Here is an 18,138-nt window from a genome sequence, read left to right on the forward strand (position 1 = left end):
AGATGAGAGCCTAACATTTGGGGTCCCCTTTCTGTCACAAAGAGTTCTGGTGGTGCAGATAGGTTGTGTTAGATGGTTAACCAAAGAATCAGGGATTCCTGTCCACCAGGCCTGAGAAGAAACGAGGCGGATTCTGCCTCTTGGGATGTCTGACCTCAGATGCCATGGGGATGGGCACCAGGAGTAGAATCACACTGATCAGACCCTCTGGGGAAGACAGTGGACGCCCAGGGTGTGTTTGAAGCCTGGTCCTGCGTTGTTTGGGGGTGACCTGTTTCAGTGGGGTGGGAGGGCCTTAGGATGTGGTCAGTATGGTGTGGGGGATGCCTGAAGATGTTACTCTCCTCCATGGCTGATGCCCACACCCCTGTCCCCACAGATGCCTCGTTCGGGACGCCACCCGGCTACGGCTGCGCCGCTGACCATGCTGAGGAGCTGCGCCACCAGGACGGGCTGCCCTACATCGATGACTCGCCCGCCTCCTCCCCACACCTGGGCAAAGGCCGCGGCAGCCGGGATGCGACGGGGGCCTCGGAGTCCAGCAGAGGGGTGAGTGCGGCGCCCTTCTCCCGGCGTGACAGCTGTGCTGGGGATCCCGTGGTGGCCAGCCTTCATCCCACGTCTGAGGGGGCACAGCTGAGCAGCTAGGCTAGGACTCGGGGCACCCTGTCCTGATACGGGTGTTCCTGCAGCTCAGCTATCACCACGAGCTCATTGAATGGCCCTGCTCTTTCCATGTCCACTCTGTGGGTACTGAACTAGGGGAGAGTGGTTTCTATGACCATGGGGCTATGGGACTGCATCACCCGTGGGTCAGCTCCTAACATCAGAGTGGACACGGGCTCTGAGAGGGCGTGGCTCAGATCAGCCCTTCATATCAGAGTGGACATAGGCCTGGGGTGGGTACGGTTCAGGTCAGCCCCTCACATCAGACAGGACAGGCTCCAGGAGGGCATGGGCTCCCTTTGTCCACTTGTGGGCCGCTGTTTGCAGCAGTGCCTCTCTCTGTGTCCTGTTCCCTGTACTGGGCTCTCCCCCTCCTGTTTGACTCATCTCTGGTCACAGACACCAGGGGAAGTACCCCTGGAATGGACGCCAAGAGAGCTCTGGGATCTGGCCAGTGGCTGCCAGACCCTCCTAGCCCTGCGTCCTTCGTCACCTCCTGCTGGAACTTTGGGCCGAGGGGCTGCCAGTGGCCCCTTGTGTCCTGCTTGCCCACACCATGACCTGGGGCCAGAACTGTCTTATCAGCAAGTGTGTGAGGTGTCCTAGCTGCACCTCCAAGTGTTCTCACAGCTGGTTTGGTTAAGCAGGTGTCCAGGCTTTTCTCCCAAGCCCCCTTGGTCTGGAGGCTCTGACATCACTCTCTACCACGTAGGTCCCCCCTGACAGGGCAGTGGTGGCTGCACAGAGGGACAGGAGCACTCTCACAGGGGACACACTCAACATACACCATGCAGAGCAGATGGCCGAGGGGATGACCAGGGCGGTCCAGGTTGGGACGCAGAGCCAGGCCCCCTGTCTGAGAGGCGGGCTGGGACTTGATGACCAAGACCCCTTTGTAGCCTGATTAGCTGAGCTTCAGGGCAATGAACCTGTGGGCCAGGGTACCTAGGGCAGGCCTGGCCCCTGATGCCTCCTCCCGACCCAGGTCAGGCCTCCTCCCACAGGGCTGGGACGTGGAAAAGGACAGCATGATCTGGCAGGCTGAGCCGTCTCAGCAAGGTCCCTTCCTCGCACCACAGGTCTGCAGCCCCAGGCGCCACTTCCTGGCATGGGCTGCCACTCACTCTTGCCGTGCCCAGGACCATCCGCCCTCCCAGCACAGACTCACTGAGGTGCAGCAGTGTTCCTGGCTGTCCATCCTACACTAGATGTGATGTAAAGGCCTGTCCTCCAGGCCTGAGGGCTGTCCCTCAGCAGGCAGGACTGTTCCAGGTGACCCTCCCACATGGCACCTCCTCTAATGACAAGTGGGACAGCTTGCACAGGGCTAGGTGCACAGGTCAGTGCCATTGGCCAGCTCCTGACTGGATGCCTGGCCACTGACCAGGGCCCAGGTGGCAGGGAAGGGAGGAAACTCAAAAGCAGGTCTTATGGCCTTCAGTACCATCGCCACTCCTGAGGCTAGATGTCTACAGGTGGGCAGCTGGCCCTGCCCTGACGTCATCAGCACATGTCTCTTGTCTGTACGGGTGGTTGCCAGCGAGCTGTTCTGCTCGTTGAGCGGGGGAGTGCATTGAAAGTGACCCCTGAAAGGATCCTGACTGTGAGGCCCCCGGAGACTCCCAGTTTAGGCATGTGAGGCAGGTCTGGGCTTTGGGTGGGGCCCCTCCTTGCAGGTGACCCAGCCTGGGCTCTGCTTTCTGGACATGGCAGGTGCCCAGCAGAGGCCCCGCTGTCTGAAGGAGGGGTCAGCTCACAGGTCATCTGCTGTGTGGATATGCCAGGTGCTCAACTGTACTCTTGGGTACAAGGTCAATTCCTTGTTCTCAGTGCCCCATCTGTGACAGCAGGGCGTGTGTGTTGAGGAAGTTATGTGTCAAAGTCCAGGCCCTGTGTCTACCCAAGGGGCGGGCAGCTCAGCTGTCAGAGAGGCACCGAGCAAGGCAGGCACCACAGTGGACACAAGAGCTCAGGCGGCTTAAAGGGGGCGCCCCACCTGGCCCGAATCCCCAGGATGCCTGTTCCTTGACCAGTGGCAGAGGACGCCTACCTGGCCGAGACTCCCATGACCTCTTTTTGGGTATGTCCGGCCTAAGGGTGTCCTCTGGAATTTGAAGAGGCAATATTGAGCGACTGAGTAGGTGCTGGTGAACCTGGCGGGGCCTCCAAGGGCCCCTGGACCGTGAGGTCACTGAGGCTGCTTCTTTCCTCCTGCAGGGTGAGCTGGACGTGGAAAAGGGCTTGGAGATGAGAAAGTGGGTGCTGTCTGGGATCCTGGCAAGTGAGGAGACGTACTTGAGCCACCTGGAAGCGCTGCTGCTGGTAAGAGGGTGGAGCTATGGCTCAGGGACAGGCAGCCCTCAGGGCTGGCCTCCCTAGGGCTGGGGACGCTTGTGACTCACGCTAAGGCCAAAGGCCCTCAGGCTAACACAGTGTTTGGGTGCAGGCTCATGTCACTGAGGTCATGTCACCGTGCCTTCTGCAGCTGTGTCATAGGTGTGTGCTTGGATCCCTGCTGGATCTCCTCATAGGAGGCCACATCTGATTCTGACCAGGGCACTTCGCACACAGCAGCCCCTGTCTGTCAGTGGAAGCTCACATGTGGTGATGGGGATCAGATCTTAGCAGAGCTCCCAGACTAAGACAGCAGGAAGGAGGATCTAGGGGGGAGAGCCCCTGAACACCGGCAGTCACTGCAGTCTCGTCCTCAGCTGACCATGGCACGAGGCTGGCTGCATTCACTCTGTATGCATGAGCCAGACAGATCCAGGGCCAGCCGACAATAGCAACAGCATGCATCTGACAGAACAGTTGTCTCCTCTGTAACCCCTCACCTGTTCTTTGACTAGTAACCCTTCACCCAGCTTCCCCTCACCTGTAGCTCCTCACCTGGCTCCCTCTCACCTGGGCCTGCTTCACGTGTCCTTTCTCATCAGTAGGTCCTCTCTCACCTTTAGCTCCTCTCCTGCTCCCCCCCCCACCTCTCATCTGGACCCCATTTACCAGGTTCTCTCTCACCTGTAATCTCCCACCCCTCACCTAACTCCCTCTCACCTGAACACCCCTCACCTGTGCACTCTTACCACCACCTGCCCATCTCAACTGATCGCCTCTCACCAATAGCTCCTCACTTGCTCCCTCCACGTGTGCACTCTCAGCGGGCCCCCCTCACCTGTCTTCTCACTTGTGTACGCCAACCTGTGCATTCTCACCTGCTCCCCTCACCTGTGCCCTCTCCAGCCCATGAAGCCACTGAAAGCTGCAGCCACCACCTCACAGCCGGTGCTGACGAGCCAGCAGATCGAGACCATTTTCTTCAGAGTGCCCGAGCTCTACGAGATCCACCGCGACTTCTATGATGCCCTCCTGCCCCGCGTGCAGCAGTGGGGGCACCAGCAGCGCGTGGGTGACCTCTTCCAGAAGCTGGTGAGGCCGCACAGCCACCACTCGGGTGGGGGCCTGGGAGTGGGCGTGTCCGCTGCCCAGGGTGTGGGTGGCGTAGGGGGCCTGGGAGTGGGCATGTCCATTGCCTGAGACGGGGGCAGTGCGGGGAGCCTGGCAGTGGGTGCATCCACTGCCTGGTGCAGAGGGCAGGATGAGGTGGAACACTGTGGTCATGTCCACTGCCTGGGTGTGGAGGGAGAGGTGAGGCCCCTGGAAGGTGCTATGGGTGTGCCTGGTGCAGAGGTTGAGAGTCGGGGGGGGGGGTCTCTAGGAGGGTGCTGCTACTGAGACCACCCAGGAATCTGCACTTGGGCCTCCATTTCTGTACCCAAAGCCTCGATCCACCAACCCTGACCCCTAGGACAGGATGGCTGGCATCAGCATCCTGCAGTGCAGGCGGGGTGATCCCCAGGGGGTCCTCATGGTCAGCACCTTCAATCAGTTTCAGATGTGGTCAGCACCAGAACTGAGAGCCAGTGTCACTATAGGGGTTCTCCTTGCAGCCATGCCCCCTCAGGCTACCCGGACTGTACTCCTGGCACTGCCACACCTGACCACCACTATCATCAGGGCCCAGGGTCCTGCTTCGAGGCTCCCCCTCCCACTGCCCAGCACTGCCTGCAAATTGGACCTTGGCAGGGGCTGGCTCTGAGGAGGGCAGGGAAGGGGTGGCACACAAGCTGGTTTGGCTCTGATTTCTGCTGTCCGTGGCTGGGAGCAGGAGGCTGCATTGTTTTTATTTATCACTGTTAATTACATTAGTTGTTATTACATCCTATCTCATAAATATCTTTCTTTTGATACCATCTGGTTGGTTTTGGGGTGATGGTCTGCACAGTGAGTTGGGTTCCTGTGTGGTCTTCATGCCTGCCCAGCAGCGTTGATGCCTTTCTGACAGTGTGTTGGCATTCTCTCGTGTTCTCCCCTGTTCCCTTCATGGCATTCTCGCTTCCCCACCCCTCATCCTCTCTACTTGTGAGCAGTTGTCACCTCTTCTGTCCCTTGAAGTTGGCCCCTGGGCCTTGGGCAGCCTTCTATCTGGGCCCCTCTGCTCTTTCAGCAGAAGGCCATCTTGGACAGGTTCACCTCCGTCTTGAGGAGGTGGGGAGCTCTTAGCTCTGCTGGCTTTTGTTTCTAACAAGAACTTGGGCTTCGCCCTCCTTCCACCCACTCTTGTCAGTTCTTCCAGTCTCATCTCTCATCTCGGCTGGCGTGGATGCGTTTCTTCTTTGAGCAGTGGCCTCCGTTGCTCTTGGAGGCGGCTCTCCTGTCAGCCCAGGCAGCCTGAGGACCGGGTTCTTCCTGAGAAGCTACCACTTGCAGGCTCATCTCTGAAAAACCTTCCAGAAGCCCTTGGAATCTTTTGTTTTAGTAGTTGTATGTGTGTCGGAGAGTTCCTCTGGTTTGGCAGGTGTCCTTGTGACAAATTCTGCGCAAGAGGACTGAGGCTGGGCTGGGGGCCCTAGGAACAGAAGGGGTCCCTGCCCATGTTTCTGGGCACTGGACAATGCAGCAGAGACAGCCCAGCTGTCTAAAGACGCTGCCCAGTGGGATCCTCCAGCCCCTGGAAACTACAAGTGATGGCCAAGCATCTCGCCCCCAAATTGCCTTCTCCCTCCATGGGCCTGTGCTTGTGGCCCTGGGCTGCTGGCTAGACTATTAAAGCTCAGTCCTTTTGTCCGCTTGTCACAAATGTGCAGAGGAGTCACCATGAGTGTGTGGAGCTCTCTGGTGCTTCACCCAGCTAAACAGTTTGTGATTTTTACCACTGTGGGGTCATGACTTCAACTCTCTTCGGAGAATCTAGTGTCTGTGTTTGGCTCCTGGGGAGAACTCTTAAATCATTGGAATCTTCTTGATAACTGAGGTTCCTTTGTGTCTGAGATTCTCAGGGTGCCGATGGTGACCATGCTTGTCTGTGTACTGACACGGTTGAGTCTGCCCGGATGCACCTTGGAAGAAAGGCCTGGCCTGGCCTTTCTGGAAGCACAGCTGCGTTAAGCCCCTGGAGTTCTGGTCTGGCCCTTCCTCACAGGTTCTCTCAGAGATCTATAGTGGTGTCAAGGCCCGAGGTGGCCTGCATAGGGGACAGGAGAGGGCTCTGATCAGTTGACAGGCACAGTGAGGCAGGGAGGTGCCCCTTGAGTGTGAATCCTTTTTGCACCCCGAGACCCTGAGGTAGGGAGGCCCAGAAGCCCAGGTGGTCCATGGGCAGCTGGTTACCTTCCTACCCTGTCAGCTGCAGAAACGTACCACTCTGTAAATGCACATGAGTGTGGAGATGGGGTTTTTGTGTGATGGTGCCAGGCCCTTCTAGAGCCACCTTCTGCTTCCACCGACCTCATCTGGGAGTGGTATCACCAAGCCTGCCATCCCTCCCAAGCCTGAATTTGCAGAGGACCACCTGGGGTGGAGGTCCAGGCAGTATGCATCCCCCAGAAGGGAACCAGGCAGGAGGCTGAGGAGAAATCTAGTGTGGTGACCCCTGGCCGTGGCCCTCCACCCTATCAGCTGCAGATCGAACAGTTGTAACCCACGGGGTTTCCCTGGCTTGAGTTTTGGAAGTAGATCTGCAGACTTTCTTCCTGGTCCCTCTCAATGTAGACACTCTGCTGACACCATTTGGCTCACAGCCCCACAGCAGCCTCTACTGACAGAGGAGTGGTGGGTACACGTGAGGGTCCACCACGTGGAAGGGGAGATTCTGCCTCTGCATTTGCACTGTCCCCAGCTCCTAAAGAAGGGACACTACGTGCCCTTTGCCGTGGCCAGGAGGTGACCCTTCAGGGTATTGTGTCCCTCAGGGTCACTGGCCCCACCTGCGCAGAGAGGACACTTTGAACTTGAGCTCCGCTGCAGACACCGTTTGCAGTGGTGAGGGTTGGGATGAGCTCGGGAGGGAGCCTTACCTGGCAAGCCATGAGTCACCATCACCTGTCACTTGTGGGGAGATGTGTGCTCCATGTGGGGGATGCAGGTGGGCGGGAGCTGACAGGAGTGCTCCCTGCAGTGCCTGGGTCTCTGCAGAGTGGGGTGCACGACCTGGATCCCCAGAAAGGTGGAGATCTCGGCCCTCATGGTCTTTCCCTCTCCCTGTAGGCCAGCCAGCTTGGTGTGTACCGGGCCTTCGTGGACAACTACGGTGTCGCAATGGAGACTGCCGAGAAGTGCTGCCAGGCCAACGTGCAGTTTGCAGAGATCTCGGAGGTACCTCACGCTGTGACGATGCGCCTCAGCTCCCACGCGCGCCAGCGGAGTGGGTGGGTGAGCCCGGGGACAGGTGACAGCCCCCCGGCACAGGTGACAGCTCCCTGGCATGGGTGACTGTTCTGGGGGTGTGTCTGCTTTGCTAAGCAGCTGCTCCTACGTACCCTGGATGTGGCCTGGTGTCCTGTCCCAGCCATCCGTGTCCCAGGAGTCTCCTGTCCTCATCATGTGGAATGAGTGCAGCTCTAGCCTGGCGGTGGTCTGGGCAGAGTGTCTCCCAGAGCCTCCCTGAGCCCAGCAGTGTCTCCACCACCACCATCACTGTGGGGTGATCCAGCTTACAGCCCCAATGTGATCCTGCATGAACTGTCCACGGCGCCTTCCTAACGGGGAGCAGCTAAGCAGAACTTGCTGTGCTGCACTGTGTAGGTTCCCACCCCCAAGTGTTAGCTTAATAGTTGAGGAGAAGCTCTTCTGCCACCTGGGACTTTTACTAGTTTCTATCAGGATGACTGTGACTCCCGGTGACACCCAGTGTGGTAGAGTTTCTGTCAGAACAGCTGTGACTCTTGGTGACACCCTGTGTGGTAGTTTCTGTCAGGATGACTGTGATTCTTGGTGACAACTCACGTTGCCAAATTTCTGTCAGTATGAATGACTCTCGGTGACACCCTGTGTAGTGGTTTCTGTCAGGGAGACAGTGACTTTCAGTGACACCTCATGTGGTGGAGCTTCTGTCAGGGAGACTGTGACTCTCGATGATGCCCAGTTGGTAGTTTCTGTCAGGGCAACTGTCACTCTCGGTGACCCCTGTGTGGTCAAGTTTCTTTCAGGATGACTGTGTCTCTCAGTGCCACCTCATGTGGTCAAGTTTCTGTCAGGATGACTGACTCTCAATGACCCCTTGTATGGTTGAGTTTTCTGTCAGTGTGTAATTCTCAGTGACACTCTGTGTAGTAAAGTTTCTGTCAGGGTCACTGACTCTAGGTGACACCCCATGTGGTAGTTTCTGTCAGGACAACTGTGATTTGTGCTGATCCTTGTATGGTGAAGTTTCTGTCAGGGTCACTGGCTCTAGGTGACACCCCGTGTGGTAGTTTCTGTCAGGATGACTGTGACTTGTGCTGACCGCTGTGTGGTAGTTTCTGTCAGGATCACTGACTTTATGTGACACCCCATGTGGTCATTTGTGTCAGGATGACTCTTGACTTGTTGTGACGCCCCCTGTGTGTCACAGTCTTGAGTGACTCATGTTTTGGGCTCTGATTGCCGGCCTTTCTTCCAGCATGCTTCTGGTTACACTCAAGCCGCCAGCACTTGAGGTAGCAGCCGAGCACACCTACCCTTACACAGCTCACGGGGAACCTCGGGGAAGTGTTGTCTGACACTTTCTCTTTGGGACTTGGGAGCTTTGGGCCTCTTGGCAGCTTCAGCACCCTGAGTCCAGAGCTGCATTCCTGACCACATAAGGGTGAGAGGCCACTTTAGAAGGACAAATTGAAACAAAATCTGGAGCGGAGTCCAAGCGCTCAGCCTAGACAGTTCCTTTGACTGCTAAATGCTGTGTACCACTTCAGGATTGCCCAAGAGGGATGCCTGACCCTGCTGACTTTCCATTGTGGCTGTGTACACCACTCCGTTATCTAAGAGTGCCATGTCTGCTCCCCCATGGCGCTGCCCAGCCCCACGAGTCACCAGTGACAAGTTAAAAAAGTTAGAAACAAGCAAGCTACTGTTCCCCAGGGCCAAGTTTAGGTTCACTGGGAATGGTTGTCCACATAGAAAGTACACAGTGGTAGAAATCCCCCCTTGGGGGTGTCACATGGTCCTCAGCCCATATTTGGGTGGGAATCTGACCAGGCACATTCTGGAATGTGCTGTTTGCATACCCTTGGTTTTGCACATTTGTGAGGACACTCAGGGAAATTAGGGGAACCTCAGAGAGGAGAGGCAGGTTACAGAGATGGAGGAGGCAGGGACGACCTTGATGAACCAGAGAGAGGAGGACTACCACACTGGTTCAAAATGTGCTCACCTGTCTGCCAGAAGGCTGGAAGTTCAACTCTGCTGAGAGGCACCTCAGTCTACTTAAAAAAATCAAGTCATTTAGAATCCAGTGCAGGCCCTCTGGGGGAACTACTCCACAGACCTACAGACCTATGCACTGGCTATCAAATAGAGAGTGGCCATGCACCTCTGGGATTGCAGTGCAGCTTCTTGCCACTAGGCCACCAGAGCTCACCAATGAATCTGTTTTCTTGTCTTCTGTAATAAAATACCCTCAACTCTGTGTCTTAAAACAAGAGAGATGTATCCTTATGTCTCTGGAGGCTGGAAGTGAGGGCCATGTGTTGTTGGGCTGTGTTCCCGCCAGTGGCTCTGGAAGGGGCCTTCCAACCTCTCACGTGGCTACTGTCCTTGAGACCCTTAGCTGGTAGATGCATCATAGCCCTGCCTCTGTCTTCATGTGGCCTCGTGCCCTGGTGTCTGCATGTCCAAATGTCCCTCCAGGCACATTGGGTTTAGGGCCCCCCCCTAATCCATCATGACCTCATGTTCATGTCATCCCCAAAGACTATCTTTCAAAATATATCACAGGCATGGGTGGGAGAAATTTTAGTACTTCGGAACTGGACAGTAAATAAGGGTGACAGAGGAAGAATCGATGACTTTGAATTGTGGTGTTGGAGAATAGTACTGAAGATCCCATGGACTGGCAAAAGAACAGATATGTCTTGGAGAAGGTGCAGCCAAAGTGCTCCTTGCAGGCAGAGATGGTGAAGCTTCATCTCACATACTTTGGGCATGTTATTAGAAGCTATTCCTTGGAAAGAGACATACTTGGAAAAGGACCTTCAATGAGATGGACTGACAGAGTGACTCCAGCAATGAGCTCAAGTGTGTCTGAAATTGTGAGGATGGCACAGGATAGAACAGGGTTCAGATCTGTTGTTCATAGAGTCGCTGTGAGTCATATTAAACTCAGTGTCACGTAACAGCAATCAGTCCAGAATGTTCAGTAAGATTTTACTTATATGTGATGTAATAACATTGTTTGGTAACTTCCATATTTTGTTGGGTCTTTTTTTAAAAAATTATTTTTAATAAGAGTTTACAGAGACTTAGGATTTCCACTTATTCATTGCACTTTTCTCCTTGCCCACCCCTCCCCCCCAATTCACTCTTCTCCTTGAAAAGTAAAAGAAAAACTTTCATTGTGTTTTTTTATTTTATTTTATTGATTTTAATGAACATTTAGAGATTTTGGATTTCCATTCATTCATTGTTACATATTTTCTCTAACCACCCCTCCCAGTTCGTTCCTCTCTTTTTTTTCCTTTCCCTTGAAAGTCTGTTGTAATTGTCCCATTGCCACAGTGCTTGGCAAAGCCAGTTCTGATTAATCTCCTTTTGTCAGTGTGTCCTTTGCCATTCTGTATCACTCCTCCCTGAGAGAGACTTCACCCTGATTCATAAGGAAAAGGGGACGGCGTATTCTCTTAACTACTTCCTACTGAAAAGAGATGCTGTAGGTTTCAGGGTGATGATCTTCTCTCACTACTCTAAAGTTCTTAAGTCCTGGACCAAATTCCATCTACCACTGGGTTGTTTTACAGGTCGGAAGTCTGCATGCAAGGCAGAGGTGAAGTAAGGAACTGCTTATGAGGTTTTCTGTCAATTCCAACAACTAAAAAATAGCGAGAAGAGTTGGGACCTCAGAGGGCTTTTAGAACCAAATAATAATAATAGGCTCTTGTGTCCAGGAGAAAACGAATATACTTACCAGTAATGTTAATGCTCACCCACAGCTCTTCTGGGAGGATCGGAATTGTTGAAGTGTCCTCCTTTGTTTCCAGCTGGGAGCTGGGGCCTGTCAGTCCTGTCTGCCATGAGGACCTGATGTGGGCCACCCTTGGCCAAGTGTCCTTCAGATCCACACTTAAAGCAAGTGAGTGGGAGCTTCCTCTCTACTCCCTTGCTTATTTGTGGCTCTCGTCTGTGACACTGTCTATTGAAGTGGCCCAGCTTTCCACAGTGGAAGCAGTTCTAACCTCCTTTACTACCTTTGGGTGGCATTGCTTATGAGTAAGACTTCCTTTTCCTGACACAGGCCCTAAACTGGCAACAATAGCTGCCCCAATAATTTTGTCCATTCTCTGGTCTTTTCTCTTCCCTCTAGATCCCAGTTGTTACAAGAGGGGAAAATTTAAACAAATATATAACAAATAATTTTGGACAATATAATCTTTTAAGGCTAAAAATATTAACAGTATGATAATTTCCAATCCAGAGATACATGTTCCATTGCAGTTCCTATTTTCCATAAATGGTTTCGGTAAGAAGAATATTGTAAATGTGGATACAGTTCCACTATTCCTCCTCCATGCCATGATATAGTGTTATTAGCATGAGCAGTTATAAATCCATTGCCTTCCTTACTCTAACTTAAATTTTTTTTATATAAAGATTTATTAATTTTAGTAAAAATTTACAGAGACTTTGGATTTCCATCCATTCATTGTTGCACATTTCTCCCCTCCCAGCCCTCCCTCCCAGAACACTACCCTCTTGGAAAAGTAAAAGAAATGTTCTTTCATTGTTTTACAAACCCTCCCCTAGGTCCACTCCACCATGTAGCCTTCACTCTAGACTCCAGTCATGACAGAAATACCTAATCACATATCCCTTTTAAACACTTTTCTCCCTCATCTGTTTCAGTGCAGTATATATTATTGAACCCATCTTTCTCAGTCTCTCCCCAACCCCAAGGTCAGTCCTGTTTACAACATTGCCACCATGCAGTATTTGTCCTTTTGTGACTGGGATACTTCACGCAGCATAATGTCCTCCAGAGTCACCCATTTTGAATAATATTGCATGAGTTCCTTGTTTTTCAATGCAGCATAGTATTCCATTGTGTGAATATACCACAGCTTCTCTATCTATTCGTTTGTTGATAGGCACTTAGGTTGTTTCCAACTCCTTGCTGTTGTGAACAAAGCTACAATAAACATGGGTGTGCATATATCTGCTTGGATGTGAGTTATGGTCTCTTTGGGGTATATTCCCAGTATTGGAATTGCTGGGTCAAATGGTGTCTCTATTTGCAACTTTTTGAGAAAGCGCCATACCGCCTTCCACAGTGGTTGCACCAGACTTTTTCATTGTTATGCATTCCTTCCCCCCAAGTCTACTCCACTATGCAGTCTTCATTCAGGACTCGTGTCATGACAATAATACCCAATCATATATTCCTTTTAAACAGTTCTCTCCCTCATCTGTTTCAATGCTGTATGCATCATTCATCCCCTCCTTTTCTGTCTTCCCTCAGCCCCGATGTCAGTCCTGTTTTACAACAGTGGCCCTATGCAGTATTTGTCCTTTTGTGACTGATATACTTCACTCAGCATAATGACCTCTAGGGTCACCCATTTTGAATAATATTGCATGAGTTCCCTGTTTTTCAATGCAGCATAGTATTCCATTGTGTGAATATACCACAGCTTCTCTATCCATTCGTTTGTTGATGGGTTCTTCTTCTTAGTGGTCTGGAGTATAGATCTCTTCCAGTCAGTTGTCCAGGTCTGTCGCCAGATTTCTTGGTGTGGACGAATGAGCATGGAGCTCTGGTTGCACAGTCTGTAGGAAGTTGTGCAGCTAACCCAGAGGCAGGGTGGCCCCTCCTGTGTGATTTACAACCTCAGAAACCAAGGGAGGGTCATCACTTGAAATGATCGAGGAAGCAAGAGAGAAAGGACTAGTGAGCTCGTTCAGGGCTGCATCCATTTGTTAAAACACCACAACTGGTACTCCATCAGTTCCTGGATTGTATCTGAACAAGAAGAAGACCAAAGTCCTTACCACTGGGACCGATAAGCAACATTATGATAGATGAAGAAAAGATTGACGCTGTCAGTGACTTCCTCCTACTTGGAACTGGAATCAACACTCTTGGTATCAATAATCAGGGGATCAAGAGACATAGTGCATTGGACAAGTTTGCTGTCAGGGACCTCTCCAATTTTCTGAGGAGCAGTGATGTCAGTTTGAAGACTAGAGTGCACTTGATTCAGGCCATGATCTTTTCAATCACCTGTTAGGCATCTTAGCTGGACAATTAGTAAAGATGACAGAAGAAAAATTGATGCCTTTGAATTGTGGTGTTGGAGAAGAGTGCTGAAGATACCATGAACTGCCAAAAGAACAGATATATCTTAGAGAAGGTGCAGCCAGATGGCTTTTTGGAAGCAAGGATGACAAAGCTTTGTCTTACATACTTGGACAAGTTGCTAGGAGAAGTCATCCCTTGAAGAGGGACATCATGCCTGGAAAGGTAAATGAACAAGGGGGAAAGCCTCAGGAAGGTAGATTGTCAAAATGATGGCGTCATTCAACAGTTTGCCCATACAGACCTTCATTCAGTTTTGCAGTTCAAGGCTTCAACTTGTTCTTTATTTCATTCAACCTAATAAATGCCGAGCATGTTCTTCCCTTTTGGTCCTCTAAGTCTGAATCCTGACATTTCTTCCTAATGCTTGTTTCTGTGAGCTTCCCTGACTTTCTTGCTTCACCCTTCTCCCATTCTTCTCTGAGTTGTACAGCAAGTTTCCATCTCTTTTGACATCCCTTTTAGTTTCTCCATCCTGTGTTTTAAATGACTGTTTTGCCTTTTTCACATATTAGATTCTTAGTGTCACCTCACATTCTGTCTGGATTTTGGCAATACTAGTGGTAAGAAATTATGCTGCCAACTCAGAGGTCCGCAGTTTGAATCCCCCAGCTGCATCATGGGAAAAAGATGGACAGTCTTCTCTTGTGCCATTTACTGCCTCTGAAAACCAACTGGAGGGTCAACTGTGGGTCGGTTCTGACTCAGTGGTATATAACAACAAGTAATGTTTTGCTGAAAGTACTTTTTTTCCCCTTCATTATTTTTTTTTTGTGCGTACCGTCAAATCAGATCTGACTGGTATAGTGTCCCTCCTTCTCCAGCAGAGCATCTGGTGGATTCGAACCACGTGCCTCTGGGATTGCAGTGCAGCTTCTTGCCACTAGGCCACCAGAACTCCCTCTGAAAATAATTTAAAAATGGCTGGAATAGTACGTTGGCAAGAAACTGCCAAAAATTTAAGCTGAATGCAGAAAATGTGGAACAAGAGGTATCATTACTGACATCAGAGGACTCTTGGCCGAAAACATGAAATAACAGAAAGATGTTTACTTGTGTTTTATCAATTATGCAAAAGCATTCTGTTGTATGAATCATAATAAATTATGAGTGACATTGCAAAGAATGGAAGTTCCAGATCACTTCCCGCTGATGTGGAACCTGTGCTTGGACCAAGAACCGGCCTCGGACAGACAGGGAGCTTGTGCGAGGTTTAAAATCAGAGAAGGCGTTATTTGGGCTGTACCTGTTCGGTATGTAGAGCAAATTATCCAGGAAGCTGGGCTGTGGAAGAAGTGTGGATCGAGGCCTGTGGGAGACTCCTCAAGCAGTCTGCAGCAAGCAGATGACGCAGCCTTGCATACAGAAGTCAAGGATGACTGGAGCACTCACTGGTATAGCCTAAAGACTTGACTGACGTCCAGAACATGACTGGGGGTGTGGGGGTGGACTGGGCTCCCAGCCTGTTACACACCTGTGTACAGTCTCTGAAATTTGCCTGCACCTCTGCTTCCTGGTGAGTCAGCCTCCAGGAGGCAGGAGTTCTCACTGCGGGGGAGCTGGTGGGTGAGATTGAGCCTGCATGCAGCACTGGCAGCATGACTCCCTTGCGTGCTCCTGGCGGCCTGTTTCCAAGTGTAGCCCTGGTGGCCTGTCCTCATGTGCACCCCTGGAGGCCTTCCCCCTCGTGAGTCCTTGATGCCCTGTCCCCTCATGTGCCCTTGGTGGCCTGTCTCTACATGCACCCCTGGTGACATGTCCCATGTATTGTGCTCTGCGTGGGAAGCCATGTGCTAGTTGACACTCTCCTGGAATCCCAGCTGGGCCCCATCTGCAAGCCTCATAGATGAATGACACCTTCTACTCTGCTGTCAGGGAATTTATTCCCAGGAAGCTCTCCTCCATTGAGAACGTCAGTGCCCCATTTCTCAGCATACACTGGGAAGGTGCAGGGCATCAGTGCTGTCTTGAGGTACAGGCTCTGCCTGGCTGTCCCCATGTGCAGGCTCCTGGGAGGCAGGGCTGTGGGCACCCAGCATCAAGTGGCAGTATGCAGTCATGCCAGCCCAAGATACTAAGGTGGGGCTCCTCCCCTATGGACCTTGGCTGCCCTGTGTCCCCCTCCATCCTGCTGTGTCTGTCATCACCTTGAATGTGGCCCCTCAGCTGTCCCCCTTCCTACTGCCCTGCTGTGTCTGCTGTCACCTGGACCATGGCCCCTCGGCTGGCCATGTCCGGGCTCTTTGCAGGAAGTGGTGAGGTCTGTGTTCAGGGCTGTCTCTTTGCCACGTCAGCGCTGCTCTGTCATCCCGATGATGTGTGCTTTTTCTCTGCAGAACCTGCGTGTCAAGAGCAGCAAGGACTCCAAAGACCAAATGACCAAGAACTCTCTAGAAAGTGAGTGCCTGATCGGGGGAGCACAGGGTTATCCAGCAGGGCCAGGCCCTAGGGACAGCAAGAGCGTAGCTCTGGCAGGGCAAGGCTAGGAGCTGGCCGGGCACATATTCAGACATGGCTCCATCCCCAGCAGCCCTGGAGGATGGACAGTGAGTACCGGGATCTATGCAGAAAGCATGGACAGTAGGTATTTGGGAGCCAGTGCCCTCTGCTCTAGGTGAAAAGCAGGAGAGTAGAGCCCTGACCTTCCTAGCAAGAGACACAGATTCAATTCTTGGCCAAGGAAGTTAGTTTCTTTTTAGTGAGAGAACAAAGCTATAACCTGAAGTGACCACGAAAGCTAGTCTGGGCGACCAGCTGGGCAGTAGTGTCCTGAGGCTCCTGGGCCCACAGCCTGGCCTCCTTGGGCTGGGCAGAGGTGCTCCTATGAGCAGTTCTGCTCATCCTGGAGGAGAGCAAGCGTGGCTCTGACTCATGTTCCCTTTGTTCCATTCCTCAGTGTCCCCCGGTGGGTGTGGTCTCTGTGCCCACACCGGACAGTCCTCCGAGTGAGCAGTCTCTGCCCATGTGTCGGGGTCATGATGGGAAACGGCTGCCAGCCCTTCCCGTGGCTGCTGACACATCCTGGGTCCCCTGACCCAGATCACGAGGCATGCTAGGCTGTCACATAACCAGCCTCCCAGGCTGGTGCTCTCTCCCCAGCCCTGGCTCACTGTGTGACTTTACAGAGTGGGGGGGGGCCTGGCTCACTGTGTGACTTTACAGAGCAGGGGGGGGCGGGGCGGCTGCAGGCCAGGCCTGTCCATTGCTCCTCACAGCCGCCATCTGTCCCCAGCCCTCCTGTACAAGCCTGTGGACCGGGTGACCCGCAGCACGCTTGTCCTGCACGTAAGTCACAACCCTGCTGATTCCCTGACTGCCCTCGCCCAGCATACGTCACAGACAATGCAGAGGAAGCCAGGCATACACGCGGGGGCAGGTGGGGTACAGGTGGGCCCTCTGGTGTCCTGGACACCCCTGCGGGGTGGGCACAGTCATGAGGGGACACATTAGGGTGTGTCGGTCATCGTGGGAGGAAAACTCCTCGCTGTGACATTACGACACCAGTCTCTTGAGGTGGACCGGATCTCAGAATAGACAGTCGGCACCAGGGAGCATGCCTTCTCTGCTCAGGAAGAAGAGCTGGGAGATAGAGGCCTCCCCTTCCTGGGAAAAGACCTGGGATTGATTTCTGGCCAGCACGCCTCACTGCTGAGGGTGGAGGCCCCAGTGCTGACGCTGACCAGCTGTCAGCTGAGTATCCAGCCTGAGCAGCCATGGCAGAGGCTGGAGAGGTCCTTCCCAAAGTGAGCCAGCAAAGACCCTCGTCAGCCAGGGTCAAGGGCCAGCCTTCCGTGCTCGTGTGTAAGGCGTGCACCAGGACCTTGCGACCCCACCTGAAGCCTAGGTGCAGTTGTGCAGCCTGTTCGTGTGTCCACACATCTGTCTGACCAGCTCTACTCCCCACAGGACCTGCTAAAGCACACACCACCTGGCCACCCTGACCACCCGCTGCTGCAGGATGCCCTACGCATCTCACAGAACTTCCTGTCCAGCATCAACGAGGAGATCACGCCCCGCCGGCAGTCCATGACTGTCAAGAAAGGCGAGGTGAGCCTGGTGGGTGGGGAGGCCGGACTGCTGGGGAGCCCTGGGTCACCAGCCACTAGACCCTCAGAGGAAGGACCTGGCAAACTGCCTCTGCAGAGTCAGCTGCTGAGCATCCAGTGTGTCCTTCTCCTGATGGACACATACCTGGAGCTGTCCCGAGACCGTGCACTGAGGTGCTGAAGCACAGCCTTGTGCAGGGGTCCTGGGAGGACAGTGCTTGGCGGTCGTTTTCATCTGTGCCAGCAGACAGCAGTGGTTACTGCATCCGTCACCTGATGGGTCCAGAGCTGTCCTGAGACCATGTACTGGAAAGCTGGGGCTCAGCCTGGTGCGAGGGGCTTGAGGGGACACTGCTGAACAGCCAGCACGTGGCAGTGGTCACTACCTCTTTCTGAGAGGCACATGCCCAGAGCTAGACTATGCACTGAGATGCTAGGGCACAGTCCTGTGTGGGAAGTTTTGGGATGAGGCACAGTGGCCCACTCATGTGTGGTTGTAGAGAGCACTGGTCACAACTCCTCACTGCCTGGCTTCTGTCTGTGCGATCACATCCAGGGAGGTTCTGGCTGGAGAGGCCACCGGGGAGAGTGGGGCATTTTCTCTGC

General features: G+C 53.1%; 1 protein-coding gene across 1 annotated transcript in view; it reads left to right on the top strand.

The window, feature by feature from the left end:
• Positions 1 to 18,138, top strand: part of BCR (breakpoint cluster region) — a 75,296-nt gene that overhangs the window by 39,180 nt on the left and 17,978 nt on the right. The window contains exons 2-8 of the mRNA XM_006901408.1: positions 380 to 549; positions 2,884 to 2,988; positions 3,907 to 4,092; positions 7,210 to 7,317; positions 15,823 to 15,883; positions 16,719 to 16,771; positions 17,393 to 17,533. Of these exons, the coding sequence (XP_006901470.1) occupies positions 380 to 549; positions 2,884 to 2,988; positions 3,907 to 4,092; positions 7,210 to 7,317; positions 15,823 to 15,883; positions 16,719 to 16,771; positions 17,393 to 17,533 (824 nt within the window). The remainder of the gene's footprint in view (positions 1 to 379; positions 550 to 2,883; positions 2,989 to 3,906; positions 4,093 to 7,209; positions 7,318 to 15,822; positions 15,884 to 16,718; positions 16,772 to 17,392; positions 17,534 to 18,138) is intronic.

The sequence above is a fragment of the Elephantulus edwardii genome, unplaced genomic scaffold (genome assembly GCF_000299155.1).
Source record: "Elephantulus edwardii isolate Elephantulus edwardi_28Jun2011 unplaced genomic scaffold, EleEdw1.0 scaffold00325, whole genome shotgun sequence".
Classification (NCBI taxonomy): domain Eukaryota; kingdom Metazoa; phylum Chordata; class Mammalia; order Macroscelidea; family Macroscelididae; genus Elephantulus; species Elephantulus edwardii.